Source organism: Hylobates moloch, unplaced genomic scaffold, assembly GCF_009828535.3.
Source record: "Hylobates moloch isolate HMO894 unplaced genomic scaffold, HMol_V3 SCAFFOLD_8, whole genome shotgun sequence".
NCBI classification, from domain to species: Eukaryota; Metazoa; Chordata; class Mammalia; order Primates; family Hylobatidae; genus Hylobates; species Hylobates moloch.
The window spans coordinates 110,524,034-110,548,898 of NW_026652283.1; the positions used below are offsets into that span (position 1 = coordinate 110,524,034).

General features: G+C 40.7%; 1 protein-coding gene and 1 long non-coding RNA gene across 8 annotated transcripts in view; one reads left to right on the plus strand and one right to left on the minus strand.

Moving 5' to 3' along the window:
* The window catches only part of PSD3 (pleckstrin and Sec7 domain containing 3), a 575,483-nt gene that overhangs the window by 52,625 nt on the left and 497,993 nt on the right, over nucleotides 1-24,865 (plus strand). For 2 of the 7 annotated variants that reach the window (XM_058443505.1, XM_058443508.1), the window contains exon 1: nucleotides 22,153-22,293. The exons of the other annotated variants lie outside the window; for them this stretch is intronic. In XM_058443505.1, the coding sequence (XP_058299488.1) occupies nucleotides 22,273-22,293 (21 nt within the window). In that variant the 5' untranslated portion in view covers nucleotides 22,153-22,272. Of the gene's footprint in view, nucleotides 1-22,152; nucleotides 22,294-24,865 lie in introns of those variants that run through there. 7 annotated transcript variants of the gene reach the window in all.
* The window catches only part of LOC131384139 (uncharacterized), a 52,739-nt gene that overhangs the window by 20,552 nt on the left and 7,322 nt on the right, over nucleotides 1-24,865 (minus strand). Inside the window, exon 4 of the long non-coding RNA XR_009214703.1 lies at nucleotides 14,543-14,590. This is a non-coding gene — a long non-coding RNA (uncharacterized LOC131384139). The remainder of the gene's footprint in view (nucleotides 1-14,542; nucleotides 14,591-24,865) is intronic.

The window sequence follows — 24,865 nt, forward strand, 5'->3', positions numbered from 1 at the left end:
AGGCCCAGAGTTTGATACCAGCCTTAGCAACATAAAAAGAATCTGCCTTTAAACACAAAAAACATAAAAGGGAGACTAGACAATTTTGTTGTTGTTGTTGTTGTTTTTTTAAAGGCAGCAGTTTTTTAACAAATCCTTTTCCTAATTCAAAGAAGAAATTATTACTATTAATGGAAAATAAATTGGTTTATTTTGTCCATAAACACTGTGCCATTTATGATAACACTAGCATTAACACTAAACACTGTGCATCCATTAATAGCAGTTTTCATGTTCATAGTGCTTTACCAACAACTAATTAAACAAACCTATTTTAATTTGTTGCCATGGCAGTAAAAGAGATACACAGAAATGGTTGTATCCATCAAATTCATTCTTAATTCCTGAAACATAATTCAGTTTGGGCAATAAATCATTATTATGTAGTGCTATAATGTGTTTAGGATGATAATTACTATGTTCATAATGAAAAGATTTGCAAGTGTACATAGACACATGCAATATCAAATATTTATGGATGACAATTTTTATATTTGTTACTCAGAAAAGATTTTCCGTTTACTGAATCTGATAGTCAAAAATGAACATTTCATCTGCAATCATTACTCTGTTCATATCTTATCTATTATGTTTGCTCCTGGGCATCCATCTCTAGAAGAGGGGCATTAGAATGAAAGAGGCCTCAAAAAAAATTTGCCTCTGAATTAACAGAGGGATCTGTTCATGGTCAGTCTGTGAGGGAGGGGTTGCAGAGGGAGGGCAGGGGGAAGAGACAGTCACTACCTTCATGTATCTGGAGGACTTTGAAGTGGAAGAACGGGAGTTGTGGTTTGTGCTCTGGGATCCAGACCAGAGTGAACATGTGGAAGCTACAGGGAGGCAAGTGTGTTTCAGCGTGATGTGAAGGCCTCGTCTGGAGTCAAAAAGACTGGGCCCAAATCCAGACTCCGTTCCTTCTGCAAGTCTGTCTACCTAACTGCTCTAAGCCACAAGCCTGCTGCAGGAGGTCATCTGGGAACTTCCAAAATAACACACCCAGTAAAGCACTGAGGCCTTCACCTGGTACCTAGCGAGTGATGCATGACTGTCAGCTCTTTAAGCGATAGTATTTGTTTTTTAAAGGATGTTAAATGTAGAATGACTGGTTTGCAAGGCAGTGACTCACTTCTCTGGCACGGGAAGTAATGAAGCAGAAACTGGATGGCCACCTGTTAAAAATATTGTCTAAGGGTTTCCTGCTTTGAGGGTGAGGTTGAAATCAATGATTTCCAGGTCCATATGATTCCATGAATTTTGCAGAAGGAAGGGAGAAAGGACTTCTATTTTAATCCTTTAACCTTTTCTATATTGTATTCTTGCTATAATGTGATACCTAGGGGATCTGGGCTGTAACACAATGTTATTGGCGAAATGGTATTATAGAGAGCAAGCTTTTTCTCTTGTAGACTTTTATCCTGAACTAGGCTTAACTCTGGGAAAAGGATCCACTAATTCTGACTCCCCAGTCTCTGCCAGGTTTTCCTCTGAGATCCCTTAGATCCTTTACAAATAGAGATTTTTTTCTCAACTAGCTTTCCTAAGTCTGTGGCCCATTGTGTTTTAACATTACAAACTATTTCCTTTCATATTCAGAATGTTCTCTGTATATAATCACGTTTCCATAGATATTTATTTATCTTTACCTTGTTGCTTAACCCCTCTATCAGTGAGAGGCCAGTGAACCAATCTAGATTTAAATAACATGACCATCCTTCTCATGTCTCTTTCTTTTTCTTTAACAACATTGTATGATGACCAGCTTCTGCCCAGTTGCTGATTGTTTGCACAGAAACCACTGAAATCCATACAGTTATAGACTTGTTTGTAGGGCTGTGGTGTCAATTCCATGCTAACCACTTACGGGACTTCGATTCCTGGGAGTGCTGCTGTCACTAAGATAATTGGCTAATAATGGCAAGGAACCCACTAAAAACCGTAAAGCAAAGCTGAGAGAGAGCCAAGGGAAAAGGGAATGAGAAAATGAGTACTAGGGAGGTAATCAACGCAAGGGTGAAAGGGCTAAATATAAACGGTACAAGGGGAGAAAAAAAAACAGATTTTAAAAAAAGAAAAAAAAAGAGCTCAAAGCAGAGAAGGAAGGAAAAGAGGTTTTAAATTGTCCTGATTTTCACATCACATCTACATAGTTCTTGCAAATAGAAGAGAAACACTATTCTTAGAGAGAATCAAAATTAAACTTTGAAAAATAGGTAGTAAAAGACAAAAGAGAAATTCCAGTTTGCTGTTAGCTGTTCTGTAATCAATCATTTACTAGAAGAACTGTAACAGTAGAGGTGGAATAAACTAGTATGTCCGGTATGGGCACTTTCCATGTGAAAAAAATTAAAGGAGAAAATCTCACATAAAAAAAATGTTGGTTGTATATCTTTCTCTATCTATGAAATAACTTTTTAAAAATCACATAACATCTTTTTTCTCTGAACCAAATGGATTCAAAATAGGATCCTGGGTTTGTCTCTCTGTGGGTGGTTTTGTTCTGTCTTTTTTTGTTTTTTTTTTTTGTTTTGAGATAGGGTCTTGCTATGTTGGGTCTTGCCCAGGCTGGTCTTGAAGTCCTGAGCTCAAGGGATACTCCCACCTCAGCTTCCCAAGTAGGGATTACAGGCAGGTAACACCATGCCTAGTTAGTTTTTTGTTTTGTTTTTTACTGGTGACATTTATGTGGCATTTTCCTCAAATAAAACATTTTTTACCATTAAACTAGCCTTCTTAATACTTTCTTAAGTTATTTAACAATAATATGAGCATATTCAACTTATATTCACAAAAAATGAGATATAATTTCTACACTCTAACATTAATGTTGAATGTTCATCAGCTATAAGTTACTAATATTTTCTTTGGAAATATTTTCCTACCCGAAAAACTTTAATAGCAGATCAATGTAGCTTACATTATAAAATAAATCAACTTGGATTTTTTCTTTCTTTCTCTTTCTTTCTTTCTTTCTTTTTTTTTTTTTGAGACAGAGTCTTGCTCTGTCACTCAGGCTGGAGTGCAGTGGCATGATCTCGGTTCACTGCAGCCTTGGCCTCCTGAGCTAAAGCAATACTTCCACCTCAGCCTTCTGAGTAGCTGGGACTACAGGCATGTGCCACTGTGCCTGGCTAATTTTGTTTATTTTCTGTAAAGATGGGGTCTCACTACCAGTGCAAGACCCAGGCTGACCTTGAACTACTGAGCTCAAGCAATCCTCCCACCTTGGCCTCCCAAAGTGCTGGGATTACAGGAGTGAGCCACCACACCCAGCTGCTTTCCATTTTAATTTGTTTCTAAATATTGTATTTAACATATGAACATAAGCGATATGCAGATAAACCACATCTCAGTTACCGTGTGTGTGTGTTGGGGGGTAGTGAAAGTGGATGAACTGTTGAACTTTTAAAAATAAAAATTCCTCAATAAACTTTATGTCTTTTATATAAAATAAAAGGAAATTATTTTTTACTGTTTGACAAATGAAGACAGTGTTTAGAGTAAAGTGACCAGGTAGGGCCCATTGGTTTCAGATGAGCATCCTGTGTTGGTCGCCTCTCTCCAGGCGTTCAGAGGCCTGAGCATCCCATTCCCGAGTCATGTTCAGTGTGCAGAAAGGATTTCCCTAAGCAGGCTATCATTTCTCCAAAATAGAAGAGATCGTGGGATGCGTCTAATTAGGAAATTTTCAAAGTAAAATATTCTGATGTTTCTATCCAAACAACTGTATCATGAAGAGTCTTTAAAAGGGTTTTCTCATCTGTAAAATGAGATTGAGTTAGATAATGTCTAATGCCTCTTTTAGTTCTGTTTTAGTTCAGTTCTATGAGACTGGGTGTTTTGCTCGTGGGTTTATTTTTCTGCCCCTATTTAGTTAACATACATAAACAAATTGATCATTAGAATGTCACCCATTTTCCTCCCAAGTAGCACCCAGCAGCACTATGATGAGTCAAATATAGTTGTTGTTAACGGATTTGCATCCTAAATCTCCTTATTAGAGAGCCTTTTAGTCCATTTGTTGGGAGGAAAGGGAACACCCTCACCTACATATGTGTTTGATACTTTTTCAGGTTGTTCTTGACTTTGTCATATCAAAAAGCAGAGGTCAGCTCAGCAGAAAATATTATCGGAGGACTTTGCATTTACCATATAGTACTCTGTTCCCTATGTGATTTTTCTCCACAAAGTAGTATGCCAAATGTTATTAAACTGATAAATGCTTTCAAGATACTTGATCCGCATTTCTTTGAACAAAATGATTCTCTTCCAGCTTTCAAATGTATAATAAATGATATGCTTATTATTGATACTTGATTGAGTGTACTTTGGGCTAGGTATTAGTCAACGGAAGTAATCATCCCACTTTAATAGAAACCCTTATGTTTCAGTATATGAACGCAATAGAAATTTATTTCTTGCTTACTTCACAGAATATGTTGGTGAATGTCCTGGTTTTGCTGGACACTGACTATCCTACAGTAGACAGAGAGGAGAACGCAGATGCTGTCTTGCAGATTGTAGGTGCTAGGCATGAAGTGGTATACCGTGCTGCTGGTACATAGTCCATTTGCCAGAACTGGTAGCATAGCCCCATATAGATACAATTAGACTAGGAAATGTAGTCTTCATTTGTGCCTAGGAGGAAATTGAGATGGTTTGGGAAACACACAGGACTGTTTCTGCTATGATCTTCTATAGCAAGGAGTTATGTTTAGAAACGAGTTGAAGAAGAGGGACATGAAAGAGAAAGCAGCTTATCCAGGTATATTTTTCATAACCAAAATTAGGATCGCTCTCAAAGGCTGTGACAAAGACTATATTGAATTCCTTGGATGATCTAGAAATGGAGTGGTAGAAGGTTAGAAATTAAGTTGATATGGGGATGGAGAGGATAAATGATAATTCATAGATGATAAATGGTAATTAAAAAGAGGTTTAATTGGTTCACAGTTCTGTAGACTGTACAGAAAGCTGGTGCTGGCAGCTGCTTGGCTTCTAGGGAGGCCTCAGGAAGCTTACAATCATGGTGGAAGGTGAAGGGGGAGACGACAAGTCACATAGTGAAAGCAACAGCAAGAGAGAAAGTGTGGTCGGCAGAGGTGCCACACACTTTTAAGTAACCAGATCTCATGAGAACTCACTATCAGAAAGACAGCACCGAGGCATGGAGCATTCACCCCATGATCAAAACACCTCCCATTAGGCCCCACCTCCAATGCTGGGGATTACAATTCAACATGAGATTTGGGTGGGAACAAATATCCAAACTGTATCAGCAGACTAATACAGTAGTACATTATGATCAAATAGGGTTTATCTCAAGATGTAAATTTGGTTTAACATTTGAAAACTAATCAGTGTAATTCACCAAAATTACAGCATAAAAAAGAAAAATCATATGAGTATCTCAAAAGATGCAGAAACAGGATTTGACAAAATTCAATACCCATTCATGATAAATAACTTTCAGCAAATTAGACATGGACAGGAAATTCTTCAACTTGACAAAAGGCATGTACCAAAAGCTAACATTCTCCTTAAAAGGGAAAGACTAAATGCTTTTCCCCTAAGATCAGAAACTAAGCAAGGATGTCTGTTTTTAACACTACTATTCCATATTGCATTAAAATTCCTGACCAGTGCAAAAAGGCTCTTTAGAGAGAATAAAACTTTATTCACAAAAGTCATGATCAGCTATGTAGAAAATCATTATTAAGATTTTAATTTAAAAACTAGTAGAAATAATAAGTGAGTTTAGCAAGGTCACAGAATGCAAGATCGACATACAAAAATAAAATTTATTAGTGAAAATTTTGAAATAATAATTAAGAAAATAATACTATTTACAGTAGCATCAAAAAGCATGAAAATACTTGGGTATAAACTTAAGATATGTGTGATATGGTTTGGCTGTGTCCTCACCCAAATCTCATCTTGAATTGTAGTTCCCTGTGGTGGGAGGAACCCAGTGGGAGGTAATTTAGTCATGGAGGTGTTCACCGTCGTGCTGTTCTTGTGATACTGAGTTCTCACAAGATCTCATGGTTTTATAAGGGGCTTTTCCCACTTTTGCTCTGCCCTTCTCCTTGCTGCCTCATGTGAAGGACATGTTTGCTTCCCGTTCCGCCATGATTGTAAGTTTCCTGAGGCCTCCCCAGTCATGCTGAACTGTGGTTCAATTAAACCTCTTTCCTTTATAAATCACCCAGTCTTGGGCATGTCCTTATTAGCAGCATGAGAATGGACAAATACAACATGCAAGTAGTATACACTGAAAACTGTAGAACATTGCTTAAATAAATCAAAGGAAATATAAATAAATGGATATAGAGTGTTCATGTTTCAGAAGACAAATTGTTGAGATTTTCAATTCCCTCCAAGCTGACCTACAGATTCAGTGCCATCCCAATTGACATCATACTGGACATTTTTAATTAAACTAATATATTGATTCTCAATTTATTTGGACATACAAAGAACCTAGAGGAGTCAAAACAATTTTTAACTGCAGAACACATTTAGAATACTTACACTACTTGATCTCAATATTACTATAAACTAGTAATGAAGACTTTGCATTATTGTAAGTATAGAGACATAGATCAACGGAATGGAAGAGAGAGTTCAAAAGTAGTTCGCATATATAATGGTCAATTGATTTTCAATAAGGTAAATGCAAAAGGATAATCTTTTCAAGAATGGAATTAGAACAACTGGATATCTATCTGGGAAGAAAGGAACCTCCACCCTTAACTCATAGTAGATGTGAAGATTAACACATAATGGCTCATAAATGTAAACATAAGAGCTAAAACTAGAACAATTCTAGAAGCAAACATAGAAGAAAATCTTTGTGGCATGACATTAGGGAAAGATATCTCAGGACACAACATAGCACAAACCAAAAACAAAAATGGTAGATTGGCCTCATTTAAATTTAAAACGTTTGTTTTTCAAAGACACTCAAGAAACTAAACGGCAAGCCAAAGCCAGGGAGAAAACCGTTACAAAATACATATCTGATACGTAAATTGTATCCAGGATGTATAAAGAAATCTCACAATTCAGGAATAGTACAAAAAATACATCTTAAAAAATGGGAGTTGGGCAAAATGGCTCACGTCCATAATCCCAGCGCTTCGGGAAGCCAAGGAAGAAAGATTGCTTGAGCCCAGTGATAGCTTGAGGCTGTAGTGAGCTATGATCATGCCACTGCACTCCAGCCTGGACAACAGAGAGAGAATCCAACTCCAAAAAAAGGTAGATTGGCTTCACAATCTACACAATCTTCACAATCTTCCAACTCCAAAAAAAAAAAAGAGTGGCCGGGGGGAGGGCAAAAGATTGAAACAGGCACTTTATGAAAGAAGACACACAAATTGAAAATAAGTACATGAAAAGATGGATGCTCAATATTATTTATCATTAAGATATGCCAGAGAAACTACAATGAAATACTCAAAAAAGCTAAATGTTTTTTTAAAAGTTGACAATACCAAATGTTGGCCACAATACAGGATGCTGGAACTCTCATACATTGCAGATGGGTATGCAACACAGTGTTAATAGCATAGCCACTTTGGAAAACTGGCAGATTTTTTAAAAAGTAAAGTTAAACGTGCGTTAACCATATGTCCCAGTAATATCACTCCAGGGTATTTATCCAAGAACAAACATGTACACACAAAAAACTCAACATAGATGTTCATAGCATTTTATTTGCAATAGCCAAAACTGGACAGTACTCAAATGTCCATCAACTGGTGAGTGGAGAAACAAATTATGTATCCATACAATGGAACACTGTCCAATAAAGAGGAATGACTAAAGATCCGTATGAAAACATGGATGAATCTCAAAAGTATTATGCTATATGAAAAAGGGCAGAAACAAAAGAGCTCACACCATAGGAATCTATTAATACAGAATTATAAAAAAGACAAAACTACAGAGAGCTAAAAGTCTGTCAGCAGTTGCTATGATCCCAGCATCCACAGGGATGGGATTGCTGGCATAGGGGCGTGGAACTTTGCAGGGAGCATGAGGAGGGGGTGAAATATCCTAATTGTAGTGGAACTTACACAGCTCTATACATTTGCCAACTCTCATTGAATTGTACACAAAATTGATGAGTTTTACACTATGGAAATTTTATTTCAATAAAGCTGATTTTGAAGGCAAAAATTTTTCTCTGGGGTTTCTGACTGTGGATTAATACAAATCAAAAAACCAACTGGCTGGGGTCCCAGAACTTACAAGTGAAGTGGCTCAAAAATCTCCACTCTGTCAGAATTCAGCCCTAGAAATTTGTTATCTGTTGCAGGTAGCTCAGCAGTTTTGTCCAGAATGAGAGTCTTTTTCTTTTTTCCCTTGGAGAGCTCTGTTCTGACAGAATGAGAGTCTTTAATAGGGAAATTGAGAGAGAGCTGATAGATTTCCTTCCTTTCAGAAACAAATGTACAGAGATTTTCCAATGTAAGGGTTCATAATGTGTGTGTATTGTGCAAACAGAATTCTGTCTGCAGTCCTCCTACCAACTTTGGTGACAAGGTTTACAACATTTCTCTCTTTACAGCCACTGAAATCAAAGAAATTCTTAAACAACATACTATTCTTGCCCAAAATAGGAAGAGAGAATTCATTCACTCCCTCATTCATTCAGTAAACATTTTCCTTTCTTTCTTAGTTTTTTTTTTTTTTTTTTTTTTTTTGAGACAGGCTTTTGCTCTGTGGCCTAGGCTAGACTGCAATGATGTGATCATGGCTCACTGCAGCTTCAAACTCCCGGACTCAAGCAATCCTCACAACTCAGCGTCCCAAGTAGCTGGGACTATAGGTGTGTGCCACCACAACCTGGCTTTTTTTTTTTTTTTTTTTGGTAGAGGTGTGGTCTTGCTATGTTGCTCAGGCTAGTCTCGAACTCCTGGCCTCAAGCTGTCTTCCCACCTCAGCCTCCCAGAGTGCTGGGATTATAGGCATGAGCAACCACACCTGGTCTCCTTTGGTGAATATTTATTAATCGCCTCCTACATGGTAGGCAATATACCCAGTGCTGGAAACTAAAAGTAAATATATAAATAAGGTGTTGTCTCTGTCTTCTGGTGAGCTCTAACTTCTCTGAGGTTTTTGGGGTCACAATTCAGAACACTGAGCGTCAGCTTCTGTGATTTGCCCTTGTCACTGAAAACTTACCAAAAAAAAACCTCTCAGAATTATGGAGATAAATACTGCTTTCAATAAAGCTCTTTAAATCCTAGAATGTTGGAATTTGGCAGTCAAAAAGGCCATTCTTCCCATTCAGAGAAAAGAAATGAAAGCCTACGAATATGATGGTCCTATGGGATATGGTTTGGCTGTGTCACCACCCAAACCTCATCTTGAATTGTAGCTCCCACAATTCCCATGTTTTGTGGGAGGGACCCAGTAGGAGGTAATTGAATCATGGGGGCAGGTCTTTCCCTTGCTGTTTTCCTGATAGTGAATAAGCCTCACAATATCTGATGGTTTTATAAAGGGTAGTTCCCCTGCATAGGCGCTCTTGCCTACCGCCATGTAAGATGTAACTTTGTTTCTCCTTCGTCTTCCACCATGATTGTGAGGTCTCCCTAGCCACGTGGAACTGTGAGTCCATTAAACCTCTTTCCATTATAAATTACCTAGTCTCAGGTATGTCTTTATTGGTAGTGTGGGAACAGATTAGTACACCATGGTAAAAGAAAACAGTTTCTCTATTCACACTACACTTCTGACACTAAATGTGTGGGTTTTTTCCACACCAAGTAATTGTCCAGTTCTCTGCAGATGCCAACTGGGAATCCTAAAATTATGACACTATCTACCTGGAATTTGCATCATACCCACAAGTTAAAATCCCACAAGACTTTCCCCACTTCAGATGCCAACAGTAAGTCTGGGGTTGCCACCAATACTTCTGACCAAGTGGCCATAAATCAGAGGTTCCCAGTGATACTAGAGGGTAGGAGAGGTAACCCCAAATGATGGCTCTTGACACCTGGACAAGTCAAGGAATTCACCATCAAGAAATTCAAGGACACCGTCAAGAAACTCAAGGACGAGTCAGAAAATAGTGAAAGTCTGGAGCTTTGTGGCAAAGTGAAAAGACACACTCAAGAAAGGGGAGTGTGAGTGTGTGTACTCAAGAGAATGAGTCATGCCCAATGGGGTTTGGAGTTTCTATCTTTATGAGTTTCTTTAACCAAGGAGTGGAATATTCATGAAGATTTCTAGAAAAAGGTAAAGATTTCTCAGAACTGTGGTGTCATCCATGTTTACACCAAATTTGGGTGTTCCATGAACTATTATGGCACTAGTGGGTGTGTGATTTAGGGTGTTAATGAGTGTGTAATGAGGTCCTAGGTGAAACCTACGCCAAATCCAGCACCACGTTGAGTCTGGTTGGTGTTAGTCAACTTGGCCCTCGTCCTGGTTCTCAGGGTCTTATTGGTCCCTAGTATATGCAGCTCTTTCAACAGCTCCCTTTTGCAGTCATGAGACTGCTGCTTGGAATTTTCTGTTCTCCTACGACCATCCTGTCTCACTGTGACCCCTTTCTCAGGATTGATAATTTACTAGAATAGCTCACAGAACTCAGGCTCACAGACACTTTACTTACGTTTACTGGTTTATTATAAAAGTTGCAACTCGGGAACAGCCAAATGAAAGGAATGCATAGGACAGGGGATTGGGGATGGTTCAGGGTTTTCATGCCCTCTCTGGGCACACCACTCTCCCAGCACCTCAATGAATTCATCAACTCCTAAGCTCGTAAGTCTCCCGGTTCAAGACTTTCTATAGAGCTTAATCTCCAGACCCCCTTTCCCCTTCCTGGAGGTCGGTTGTGCGGCTCAAAGTTCCACCGCTCTAATCATGTCATCTTTCTGATAACCAACTCCATCCTCGGGCAGTCTAGGGGCTCCATCCTAAGTCACCTCATTAACATAAGCTCAGGTGTCGTCATAAGTGGCTTCTTTATGAATAAAAAACGAAGGACTCAGGAAATTCCACGGGTTTTAGAAACCAGGACAAAGACCAAATATATTTTGTTTTATCCCACACAGTTAGACAATGAGTTAGTGGGACCCTTTCTGTCTTCTGACTCTGATTCAACATTCCAGAGGCCCCTGGCATGGTCTTCATTATCTCCCTCCATCACTCCCTGCAGAGCAGCTGTGTCTCTAAGCCCTGCTGTCCTCTTGGAGACATTCCAGGGTAGTTTTACAATCTGAACACATGCAAGCATAGGTAATTTCCACAGGTTATACGTGAAATAACGTATCCTGGGGAAAAAAGATTATAAGTGAAATGCTTAGTTCAGCAAAGGAATGTTTTCTATGGAATCCCCCTTTGATAGAAATATTGATTTTGAAAACATTTCTTTTCATTTTTGGAATAATTCAGAAAAAGTGATTTATTTGTGCTCTGAGGGAAATAGGGACTTTCTTCTCAAATGTTTACAGGAATTATTTTGATAGTAAAGCATTTTCTGATAGAGTAGGAGGATACAGATAAGTTTTCAAGCATGAAACAGAAAACCAGCTGCAGCTATGTACTTAGGAAAAGGTTTGGTTTTTGTTTTTAATGGTCGAGTCTGTACAGTACAGTACATAGTGCTGTACTAAAAAGCTTTACACTCACAGAAAAATAAATCAGTGCAGTCCTGTGATATCTTGGGACCAAACTTTCATTTGTCGTTTATCCGGTGTATCCTATGTGCCAAAGACTACGAATGCGATGGTCCTATGGGATATGGTTTGGCTGTGTCACCACCCAAACCTCATGTTGAATTGTAGCTCCCACAATTCCCATGTTTTGTGGGAGGGACCCAGTAGGAGGTAATTTTGTGCCAAAGACTATCCGGTGTATCCTATGTGCCAAAGAATTCAACAGAATTCTTTGTGTTCATGGAAGCGTTCTAGATCTGCAATGTCTAAATATAGTAGCCATTCTCAGTGGCTCATGCCTGGAATCCTAACTGTTTAGGAGGCTGAGACCGGAGGATCACTTGAGACCAGGAGATCTAGACCAGCCTGGACAACATAGTGAGAACCTTTATCTACAAAAAAATTAAAAAGAAATTCAGTGGGGTGTGGTAATGCATGTCTGTAGTCTCCAGCTACTCAGGAGGCTGAGGTGGGAGGATCGCTTGAGTCCATGGGAGGTCAAGTCTTCAATGATCTATGACTGCACCACTGCACTACAGCCTGGGTGACAGAGCAAGAACCTGTCTCTAAAGAAATAATAAATAAATAAATAAATAAATAAATAAATAAATAAATAAATAAAGTCACCGCTAAGTACCTACGGCTACTGAACACTTGAAATATGGCTAGTGAGGCTGAGAAATGAATTTTAAGTTTAATTTTCTTTTAATCCATTTAAATTTAAATGGCCATGTAGTCTACTAGCTATGGAATTGGACAGCATAGCTGTGAGAAATAGGAAATACAAAGTGCCTCAATATTCACAATGTGGTTGTAAATGATTGAGCTAGATGTGGATGGAGGATTGTTTTCAGCAATATCTATCCACAGAGGACATCTCTCCAATCTTTCAGAATCATTACCTTCAAATATAAGACTCTACGATGGAGGTGATTAACTTGATATCCTATGTGCACATTTATCTATAGGGAGTAAACAAAATGTCCTCTATCCACAGAGGACATCTCTCCAATCTTTCAGAATCATTACCTTCAAATATAAGACTCTACGATGGAGGTGATTAACTTGATATCCTATGTGCACATTTATCTACAGTGAGTAAACAAAATGCTATGACTCTTCCAAGCTGAGAAGTATGAGAAGATGGTATTCTGTCTTGGGTGCTACTGAGATGACAATGTAATACACAGCAAAGTATGTCCAAGTGGATTTGGGACAACATCTACCCCATGTACAGATTAAAAAAAAAAAATGGTCCTGAGACTTTGTTCCACAAGCCTGTATACCTTGTCAGTCAGATCAAAACTATAAAAATAAGTGCTAATGAGAGGAGAACATGAAGAGATGGTGATGAGAGCTGTTGCCTGGCTCTACTCTCCATTGGAAGAGAGCTGGCTGCTACTCTCTAGCCCCAAGCCTAGTAAAAGGAGTTCAAAGAGACCTGTTGGAGAAATCCCAAATGGTTCCTGGTAGCTGGAAAACACTGAAGATGGTGGCCTCGCTCATGCTCCAGAAAACCAGTGGAGGCTGCTTCTTCCCACGAAACCTAGAGTGAGAGAGGGTTGACCAAACGCTTTGGGAGAGGGACTAGGGAAGCCCTTGCTATATGGTTGGGATCAGCCCACACTCCCAGAGTTGCTGAGGCAACAGGCATGTGTGAGTGTTTCTTGTGGAAGAGATGTGGGCCACATGCAATAGAGTTGGCATGGAGTCTATCTTCTTGGGGACCACCCAGTAGGGTGGGTGGGAGAGGGCAAGGCTCAGCAGGAAGAAATGTTCAAGCGGGTACATAAGACTGAGGAACTGGAATAGAGAACCCCACTTAATATGGTTTGGATGTTTGTCCCCTCCAAATCTCATGTTGAAATATGATTCCCAATGTCAGAGGTGTGGTCTGGTGGGAGGCAATTGAATCATGGGGGCAGATCCCTCATGGATGGCTTAGCACTATCCTCTTGGTGATAAGTGAGTTCTTGCTCTGAGTTCGCATGAGATCTGTTCGTTTTAAAAAGTGTGGCATCTCCCCCCAACATTTCTCCTTCTCCTGTTCTCACAATGTGACATGCCTATCCCTGCTTCACCTTCTGCCATAATTATAAGCTTCCTGAGTCTCGCCAGAAGCTGAGCAGATGTTGGTGCCATGCTTGTACAGCTTGCAGAACCTTGGGCCAATTAAACCTCTTTTCTTTATAAAGTAACTAGTCTCAGGTATTCCTCTATGGTAACAAATAGATTAATAGATTACCCACCCTTTCTTTCACACTGCACTCTTCCAGTTGAAGCAGAAGAGTAGATTTAATGCTAAGTCGAGTTTAGACTAAGGAGTGCATAGTTTAATTACTGAATTGACACTATGCTTAGAGGACCTACAAGTGAGCTGAATAACCGGGCCTGCAAAGTTTTCACATAATGCCAGGGGAAACTTTCTCCCACTGAATAAAAGGATCACAGCAGACAGTTCTGGTCAAAAAGGAATGGAACTTATTCAAAATCCTGGTTATGATACTTACATGGATTTCATTAGATTTTCTCTTTACAATTCCAAAAAGCTATGTTGTTTTTTTTTTGTAACAAAAAAAAAAACAAATAAAATAGAAATTAATTTCTGTCAGCTTGGAAACCTGTATATTAACCAAATCTGTCTTTTTAATTAATTCCAGAAGTAACTATTCATGCAAAAAAAAAATCGGGAGTGAGTATTAATAACACTGGGTTGGGCATAAAACATAGCTTGAGACAAACTGAGATTGCTAGAATTACAGGCATATAGCACTATCTCTTTCATTCTTCCTGAAAATAATAGAACAAGTTTTGATACCTACCTGCAGGAGGTAGGGAGAGAGCAGAACTCAGACACTGCTGATTGAAAACTGTAGAAAGGAAAAGGTTTCATGTAAAAATAATCTGAAAATATTCCATTAAAGAACATTCTTTTGTTTTCCTCCTACTTCACTGACTGCTCATTTCAGATTCCTCTGCATGTTCTTACTCATCTCCCTAATTTCTTAGCATTGGAGTGCATTAGGCTCTCCTCTTTTGTCTTTACCATCCGCTCCTTTGGTGATCTCATTCAGTTTCATGGATGTAAATATCATCTCTGTTACAGCTCCCACTCCTACCTGTCCCCTGAATTCTGGTTTTTTATATCCAGTGGCTTGCCTGGCACTCCTCTGCTGAATGTCGAAAAGTTAACTCTAACTTAACATGTCCAAAAATTACAGCCTGATATCCCATCCTAAATCTTGTTACTTCCACAGTCTTCCCCAGTTAGTTAATGCAACTCCATTTTTCTGGTAGTTCAGTCCCAAACCCTTGAGTCATCTTTGACTCTCTTTTATAATGTACATTCACGCATCAGCAAATTCTGTCAGCTCAATCTTCAAAATATGACCAGAATCTCAACATTTCTTACCTCTTTCTTTGCCATCACCCTGGCCCAAGCCACCATCGTCTCCTGCTTGAATTGTTGTAGTAGCCTCCTAATCACCTCCTTGCTTCCAATACATAATACAAGGTGATTCTGGCAAAATATAAGTCAATCATCCTATCCCTCTGCTCAAAATCTACCAAGGGCAGTTAAGGGTCTTTACAACAACCTATAAGGTCCCACTTACGACATCTCTGACTACCTTTCAGCTGGCTCACTCAGCCCTAGGCACACTCACCCCTTGCTGTGCTCAAAACACACCAGGCAAGACCTCAGGGCCTTTGCACTTATAGTTACATATTTGCATGGCTTTCCCCCTCACCTCCTTTAGGTGTGAACTCAAATTTCACCTCTCAGTGAAGCCTTCTCTCAATATCCTTTACAACCATCTACTCTCCTGACGCTATACTCCTTACGCCTTATCCCTTTCCTTGTTTTGTTTTTCTCCAAGACACTCAGCGTCACATAACATCACATATATTTACTTATCTTGCTTATTTTCTGTCTTCCCAAGCTCCATGAGGGAAGGGATGCTTTGTGCTCCGTTAAGAGTCAGTAAACTATACCTAGCGCATGGTAGATGTTGGATAAATATTTGTCACATGAATGAATGGAAGAATAACTACCCATAAGAAGGATAATAAAAAATAAACTGAACGTGTAGTATAGAGACTTAACCTCAGTTATTTGGGTCTTGGGGGAAAGGTGAGCTGAGCCTACCCTATGCCTCGGACCACCCTCTGGTCTAACATTTCTTATGCACTTACTATACTCCCTCCTCAGTTTTCCTCTTTTCTCCATTCTCTTCCATCCCCTAAGCACATGAACCACCTTTCTTGCTCTTTCCTTCTTGTCTCCCATCCCTCTTATCCACCCAGCATACACTCAGCATTCGGTCGAGTCCCACCAGGCAAATGCCATGGTGAATTTTGTGTCAGAAATATTCTCTCAGCTTCACCTTGAGCTTTTGCAATCCAAGCATATCATAATTTTAGGTATGTTGACTATTTCTGCCTTGGGTAGTGGCAAATTTTAATTCAAAAATTTTTTGTTGAGCCTCAACTACAGACCAGGCACAGTTCTGGAAGCTAGGAATACAATAACGAATAAATAAGACTGGCACTTATGTTCTCTATTCTAATGTATCAGTGGTTCGTATGCAGTTATTATATGATTTATAAGGCATCCTATCTGTGCACTTAAGCAGTTGTAGGCAGCCCACTTATTGAAAATACTGTAGAGGTTAGAGTTGCTTATTATTTAAAATAAAAACCCTTTCCCTTAAACGCATATTTTAAGACTCTTGGATTGTTTGAGAATTGATAAAAAAGAGGAGTAAGCCATAGATCACAATGGAAAAATACTTAGTTTTTTTTTCTTTTTTGACGTGAAATGACTCACATCTGTGAAATGGCAAAACTCATAATAGAGATTAAAAAAAATGAGTTGTTGAGTTTTAAGTTTAAAGCATTAACCTGAAGCCTGGGGAACTCATCTGTTTTCATGATTCCTTCCATCTGTTTTTTTTTTTTTTTTTTTTGCTGGGCATTTATTTCCAGAGCTAAGTAAATTACCTAGGCTTTCACCAGGAATAAGAAACTTATCTTCTGGCTGGGCGCAGTGGCTCATGATTGTAATCCCAGCCTTTTGGGAGGCTGAGGTGGGCAGATCATGAGGTCAGGAGATCAAAACTATCCTGGCCAACATGGTGAAACCCCGTCTCTACTGAAAATATCAAAATTAGCCTGGTGTGGCTGTGTGCGCCTGTAGTCCCAGCTACTCAGGGGGCTGAGGCAGGAGAACTGCTTGAACTCGAGAGGCGGAGGCTGCAGTGAGGTGAGAGTGAGCCACTGCACTCCAGACTGGGCGAGAGAGCAAGACTCTGTCTCAAAAGAGAAAAGAAACTTATCTTCTGACTCTCATGAGGATAGACTTGGGTAGTCAAGTTTTTGATGTTCAGACGCACTTGATTCAGGAAAAAGTATTTTCTCTGGTTTTGGATCAACACCTCTATCTTTAATCCCTGAACAAATTCCAAGTGGCTCTCCACCTCTACCTTTTGCAAGATGTTCTCAGCTTCAGATTTATTAGTGCATACATGCTTTCATGTACACACACATCTACATATCTCTTAAGCTTTCAGTCTAAAACAATGAATTGACTATTGGAACATTTCTCTTGATTCATATGTTTTTTCTTTTATTGAAGTAAAATTTATATACGAGCAATGCACAGCTTTTACGTGTAAAATTCTATGAGTTTTGACAAATGTAACATGACCCAAATAGAACACCTGTATCATCTTAGGAAGCTCCCTTACGCCCATTTATTTTTTTAAAAAAGAGCATTTAATATTAATCATTGCATTAAAAAACTTAAAATGCCTTGAAATCCTACAGTTATATATGAAATAAACTTGAGAGGTCTTCCAAAATTTGAAAACATATTAAAAATGTAAATATTATCAGTAATAAATGTGAGGGTGGGATTTTTCTGAAATGTCAATAATAAAATTGTGATCAGCCATGCTAGAGAAAAGACTGGGCTATCTATTCAACCTGCAGAAAATGTTACACAATCAATCTACCACTTCACACCCACTAAGATGGCTGTAATCAAACACAAAAATAATAATCAGTGTGGGTGAGGATGTGGAGAAATTGGAACCTTCATACATTGCTGGTAGGATTGTACAGTGGTGTGGCCAGTGTGGAAAACAGATTGGAAGTAAAGTTATACAGTTATGATATAACCCACAAATTCTACTCTAGGTGGAATGGAAAAGAGAAATGGAAACATAACATCTACATGAAAACTTGTACATAAATTTTTGTAGTAGTGTTATTCCTAACAGCCAAAAAGTTGAAACAACTGAAATGTCCATCAACTCATAAATGGATCAATAAAATGTGGCCTATCCACACAATAGAATATTATTTAGCAATAAAAAATGAAGTTCTGATATATGCTACAATATGGATGAGCATTGAAAATATTATGATAAGTGCAAGAAGCCAGTCACAAAGACCACATATTTTGATTCCATTTATCTGAAATGTCCAGAATAGGCAAATCTGTAGAAACAGAGAGTAAATTAGTGTTTGCCAGAGACTGAGGGGTTTGGAGGGAAAAGAGGAGTGACTGCCAATGGGGATAGTGTTTCTTTAGGGGATGATGAAAAATTTCCAGAATTGACTGTGGTGATTATTGCACAAATCTGTGAATATGCTAAAGCACATTGATTTCTGTCCTTTAAATGGGTGAGTTGTGTGGTATGTGAATTGGATCTTGATAAAGCTATTTAAAAAAAATCTTTCTAATGAGATGATCGAGTATGTAGCTAAGCTGGGCATGGTGGCTCACGCCTGTAATCCCAACACTTTGGGAGGCTGAGGCAGAAGGACTGTTTGAGCCCAGGAGTTGGACACTAGCCTAGCCATACAGGGAGACCTCATCTTAAATGAAAAGTTAGCCGGGCCTGGTGGTGTGTGCTTGTAGTCCCAGCTACTTGGGTGGCTGAGGTGGGAGGATTACTTGAGTCTGGGAGGTAGAGGCTGCAGTGAGCTGTGATTGCACCACTGTACTCCAGCCTGGTCAATGGAGTGAGATACTGTCTCAAAAAAAGAGAAAAAGAGTATGTAGCCAAAATACTTGAGGAAAAAGTATTGCTATGGCTTGAATGTCCCTGCCAACATTCATGTTGAAATTTAATTGCCATTTTAAAAGGAGTAAGAGGTGGGGCCTTTAAGAGGTGATTGGGTCATAAGGGCTCTGCTCTCATGAATGCTGTTATTGAGAGAGTGAGTTAGTTATCTAGAGACCCGGCTTTTGATAAAAGGATAAGTTTGGACCCTATTTGCTTCCTGTCTCTTGTGCTCGCTTGCTATGTGACACTTTCCACCATGGAACCACCCTCACCATGTGCTGTTGCTGTGCTCTTGGACTTCCAGCCTCCAGAACTGCGAGAGATTCATTTCTTTTCTTTATTAATTACCTAGTCTGTGGTATTCTCTTATAGCAGCAGAAAACAGGTGAAGACAAATATTACCGAAGTGTTTTAGGAAGTTTATTAATACAAAATATTATATAGGTGGTAGATAAAAATATTGTGTGATTTTTCTGGATTTGGTAATGTTTGTGGGGTTTGTCAACTCTTAGAAATTTGTATTTGAGATTTTTGTCATTCTAAATAAACATTCATGTTGTACTAAAAAATAAATATTCCATAATCTGGGCTTTTCCGTGACCTTCAGAAATAGGAAGAATTAACTATATGCACGAATAATACATGATGGAATTTCATCTTCCTTTTCATTTCTTCTTTTGACCTCCAGTATATAATGTCTTGCCTACTATATAGTCTCTCTTTCCACACCACATACATTAGGGCTCATGGGAAGAGGTGGGGGAGGAATATGTTATTGGATAAATACACACTAGCCCATGCCTAGGTGGTCTGCATGCCTCCTTTCTGTTTTTACCAGGGCGAGTGCTTGTGTATTGTGACACTGAACTTCAGCACTGGGGGCTTTGGTAGCAGAAATGGGGATTATTACTTCATTTTTAATATTTCCAAAAGCCTAACAAAATATTTACACACAAAATACATGCTGGCAAAATGAAATGTCAATGTTTATTTGATTTGCTTTAGGCTTCATTGACTTAGTAGTGGTAACACTGGCTAATTTATGCTGATCAGAACCTCTAACCATTTTATCTTTGATTATTTATAACTGGACGAATGAATGATTATTTAATATATGTGATCAGCTTTATAAGCACAATCTTAAAATATTTTGGCTTCGAGGATAAAACCAATTAAAAATTCCTTTTGCAATGAAAATTGGAAACACATTTCTGTGGCTTAACTTTTGAAATGCTCCTTTATTGAAATTCACTATAGGCCAGGAGCTTTACTTAATTTATCATGCTAATAACACTTCTGTAAGGCATTATTAACCCAATTTTATAAATGAGGAAACAGAGGCTCCGATTATAGATATCTATGCCCAAGTTCCTTAACTAGAAATATCACGTAAATCTATGTCCACCCTGCCTCCTATATGATTAGTTATTTTTTTTGTTTGTGAGTTGGTTAATTTCCCAGGTAAAGGCCAGTAGGCCAGTGGTCAAGCCTCAGGGTAGCCACTACATTTTGTACTGGGTCTTACTTTTGATGCTTTGCCAACAAAACCATCAAACCCCAAGGTTCAAGGAAGGCAGGAGTTGATTGGGAATAGGCACACCGGGACTGTCTCTGTAGGGTATGTATGCAAGGGTAAAGGGATATCACAAACGAGAAATATGCCTGTATTAGTCCATTTTCACACTGCTGATAAAGACACACCGGAGACTGGGCAATTTACAAATGAAAGAGGTTTATTGGACTTACAGTTCCACATGGTTGGGAAGCCTCACAATCATGGTGTAAACCAAAGAGGAGCAAGTCACACCTTAGGGGGATGGCAGCAGGCAAAGAGAGCTTCCGCAGCAAGCACTACCATTTTTAAAATCTTCAGATCTCGTGAGACTCATTCACTATCACGAGAACAGCCCAGGAAAGACCCGCCCCCATAATTCAATCACGTCCCACAAGGTTCCTCCCACACACCTGGGAACTGCAGGAGTTACAATTCAAGATGAGATTTGGGTGGGGATACAGCCAAACCATATCAATGCCCAAGTGACTGGGGTGCTTCCAAACCTACACATCTGCTCACACTGCTGCTCTGGCAGGGGGAGCATGAGCTGCGGACGTTTTTCTGAAGGTGGAGTGAATTTGTATAAATGCATACACTCCCTCATGCTGGTTCCTCTCGTGGGTGTCCAAGGCTGCCTTTGATAGATGCAGATGGGGCAGCCAAGGCAAAGTAGGTGACTTATGTGGCCTTGGTGCATCTCAGCTATGCCCACCAGGCAGCCCATGCTGACATGGTGGGCGATATCGTGGGGCCACCAGGGAACCTGACTCCACTCCCAACTCTAAACTTGGCCAAGTCAGTCACTTCTCGTTATTGGGGCGTCTTCTACCTGTTACTTGAAAACGACTGTTCTTTGGAACAATAAGGCGGTAACACATACATGGGACCACCCTGTAGCCGGCCACACAGGTTCCGCCTCCAGGTGCTTGGATCTACTTAACGGAGCTCCCGGGGGGAAAGATTTGAGGTCTCTCCGTCCCTCTACCAGGGGAGGGCGCCGTTCCAGCCCTTGTCTCTGCGGCACAGATCAAAGGACGGAGGAAAAAAGGTGCAGGTCTGGGGCATTCATGTTCGAAAATTCAGTTTTAAGCGACCTCTCCCCGCGCACGCACTGTCGGTGGGGACAGTCCCGAGGCCAGGCTGCGGGGCACCTGGGGGGGCTCGCCTCAGGGGGAAATGGACCTTTCAGGGCTCGACGTGTCCCTGGGACTAAACGCTCCGGCAGCGGATCGGTGCCGGGGGAAGCCCCGTCAGAGAGGCCGGGACCCCGAGGGATGCCTAGGTGCGTGTCCCGAAGCCCGCGTACCTCCAGCCCCGGCGAGACGGCGCCCAACTCGAGGCTCCAGTCACACGGCCCTTCCTGAGAGGAAACACCAGGGAAAGCACCTCTCACTTTTCTCAGGGTGGGAAAACTGTGAAGGAAGAAGACAAAGCAACAGGCAGGTTTCCGCTCGCGGGATGGAGGCTGGGCCCAGAGCGGGCGAGCGGCTGCAGGAGGCAGCGGAGGGTCGGGGCCGCTCGAGGGCTGCAGTGCGAGGTTCTGGATCGCCTCCAGCCTCCCCCGGAGGCCCCGCCCCTGCCCTGGAGACCCCGCCCCCGCCTCGGAGGCCCTGCCTCCTCCCCGCTCCCCGAGGCGTCGGCCCCGCCTCTCCGCCCTCCGCCCTCCGCCCCCCGGGCCCGCCACCGCCGGCCCCGCCTGCGCCGCCTTCGCTTTGACGTTACTGGGGGCCGGGCGGGCGGGCGGCCGCTGCGGACTCGCAGCCTCGTCAGCCTCCGCCAGGGTGCGCGCGGGCCGCCGCCTCTCGGCGGTCCCGGGAGCCCAACAAAGAGCACGCGGCGGTGGCCGCCGGCACTCGCGCCCTGAGGCTGCGGCGCCGGAGCGCCCGGCGGCGGTTTCGGCGCGCGGCCGGGCGGGCGATGGAAGATGGAAGGAAGGAGCGCAGCGGTGAGCTCCGGGGCCGGGGTGCGGGCGCGGGGTGCGCACGCGGCGCCGCTGTCCGACGTGGGGTTTGTGTTGCTTTGTCGCCGCTGTGTCCCCCAGGATCCCGGGGCCACCTGGGTTTGTGCTGTCTCGATAGGTGCTGGGTACGATTTTCCTCTTCACGCTTGCTTGCTTTGTGTGTTTTAGGAGCCCAGCAGGGTCAACTTTGTGGTGTTAAGGTTTGGGGGTTTTAGTTCATCCCTTTGCTTTGAAAACCTCAGACTTGGCAGAAAAGCTATCAAAAGAAGGCAACATGAAAGAGGACCTCATATGCCGATCTGTCTTTGCCCAGTCAGCTTGTATTTGGGGACTATCACGTTTCTGTCAGAAAAAAAAGACTAAACTAAACAAACTTGAATTGAGCGAGCAAACAGACAAGGGAAGATTATTCGGTGCAATTCCCAGGAGCTTTTACAGATGTTTAAGTCATTCTGTTTTACATGCATTTAACTTTATCCGCCGTTTTCAGCTTTCCGTTCTGGCGAATGATGGTCTGAATTTTTTTCTTTTTAAACACATTAACACCCATTAGAGGACGCGGGTTTAGAATGTTGTTGGTGACCTAAATAATAAATGTTTCGTTTTGCCATTCCCCTCGATGTCAAAGGATGTTAAACGCCCACTAGGCAGAGGATGGAATGGGCACTACGATTTCATTTTCTAGACGCTGGTTCTCCCGACAGTGGGATCCAGGATTTCCGCTCCAGCATAACTCTTGAGTGGGTCCAGGTGTTGGTGTAGGGAAGACGGAGATCTGAAAAATTACTGTAAGTGGGATTCTGGCAACAAATGCCTGAATGCATTCATTGTAATTGAGTATGTGCAAAGGATTTTGCAAAGCCCGGTAGCCAGGTGAGTAGGATAGGATTTCTGCTTTCAAGAAGAGTGCTTGAGAGCTTGCCTAGGAGAGACTTATGCGTAGGCTACCATGGAGGATCTCAGAGGAAGCTTCTGGCCTCCGGGCTTGGAAGTTCTCAGAGAGGAGCTGGCAGTTATGCTGGACCTTGAAAGGGAGAGGTTGACTGGATTTTTGTGAGATGTGAGGGAAAGGATGTCCTCTGCTGAAGGAAAGGAAATTCACTTTCTACCCTTTTCCAAGAAATGATCCTTCCTTTTCTGAGAGTATTTACAAACCGATTTTCTTTTTAAAAAGTCATGAAATTCCTCTTCAGCAGTTAAAAGTGCAACGTGCTCAACATCACCAGTTAAGCAAATGCAAAATAAATTAGCACGTTTTCAACCAGTTTTTAGTGGCTGGCTAGATGTCCTTCCACAACTTTTTTATATCCATCCACAAGTGATTTGTTTTGTTAGATATTTCATTAATAGAAGCTTTTTGTACCAAAAGGAGTAGAGTGGGATTAAGAAAGAGACTTGGATCAGCAGGTAGGACACCTAGCTTAGAGGGTTTGCCACTGACTGGGTGAGTTTTTGCCACTGTCTTGGGCAAATTATTTAACCTCTGTCACTACAGTTTCCTGGTAGGGTGACGGGATTAGGTAGATGCTCTTTCAGAGCCTTCCAGCCCTACCATTCGATATTTCCATACCTAGACACGTTTTGTGCATTACTTATTCAGTGACGTGCTCTTAATTTCACATTCTAAATATCTGTTTGTGTGTTCTGTGAATGGATCAGCACTCTTATCCTGACCATTGAATGTGGGAGAGTGATTAGAGCTACAAAGCTAAAATAACCTTATTAAGGCCAAATTCCATGGTTGAATGTTGTTTTCTTTGTTGTTGTTATTTTTTGTTTTGTTTTTTTAAAATGCAAGCATAAGAAGCTTGATTTGCCAATCTTAATGTGTGTTTTCTTTAAAGAAAGTTTTGTTGACACTTCATTTCATTTGTGACCAAAGAATAACATATACCTTATGTACATTGCACTTAAGCAATTCAATTCTGCTTTTAATCAGATACTAGCAATTTAAAAAATTGAGTAACCTTGGAAATTCTTACAGGCTAGTAAATCTTGGGAATTTGGAAATAAAAAAATTAAGTAAGATGAAAGTAGCTCATTGAAAAAGAAAAATTTAGAGGTACTTTCTATCAATGGCTCTGCCCTCTTTCTAAAACCTTGATATTTACATATTTGTTTGCCAGCCCTGATGGAAAATTATTTGAGTGGAATTTAGCATGGCATTACATTGAAAAAACATGTCCATGGTACTACTACTTTTGGAGGTGATTTTTTTTCTTTTATAGAAATTCAGGTGTGATTTGTCATGCATTATTCATAAACTAAGACACCAGTGTGGTGATGGGTTAATTGCAGTCTTGGTTAAGAGATGCTGAGGCAAAACTATGTGAATATGAAAATGTGTATCTGCTTTGGCTTCAAGACTGGTTTGTTTGAGGTTTACATGGGGTAATGTCATTTGGACATTATGAAAAGAGTATGTTTGGGTTTGGGTTGGAATGGGAGGTGAGTTATGGATAGTGATCGTTTCCAATTTTTGGAAATGAATTCAGATGTGATTGAAGTTGAGTCAGACTGTAAAAAATAATCTGGTGACCAAAGTCTGTGGAGTTTA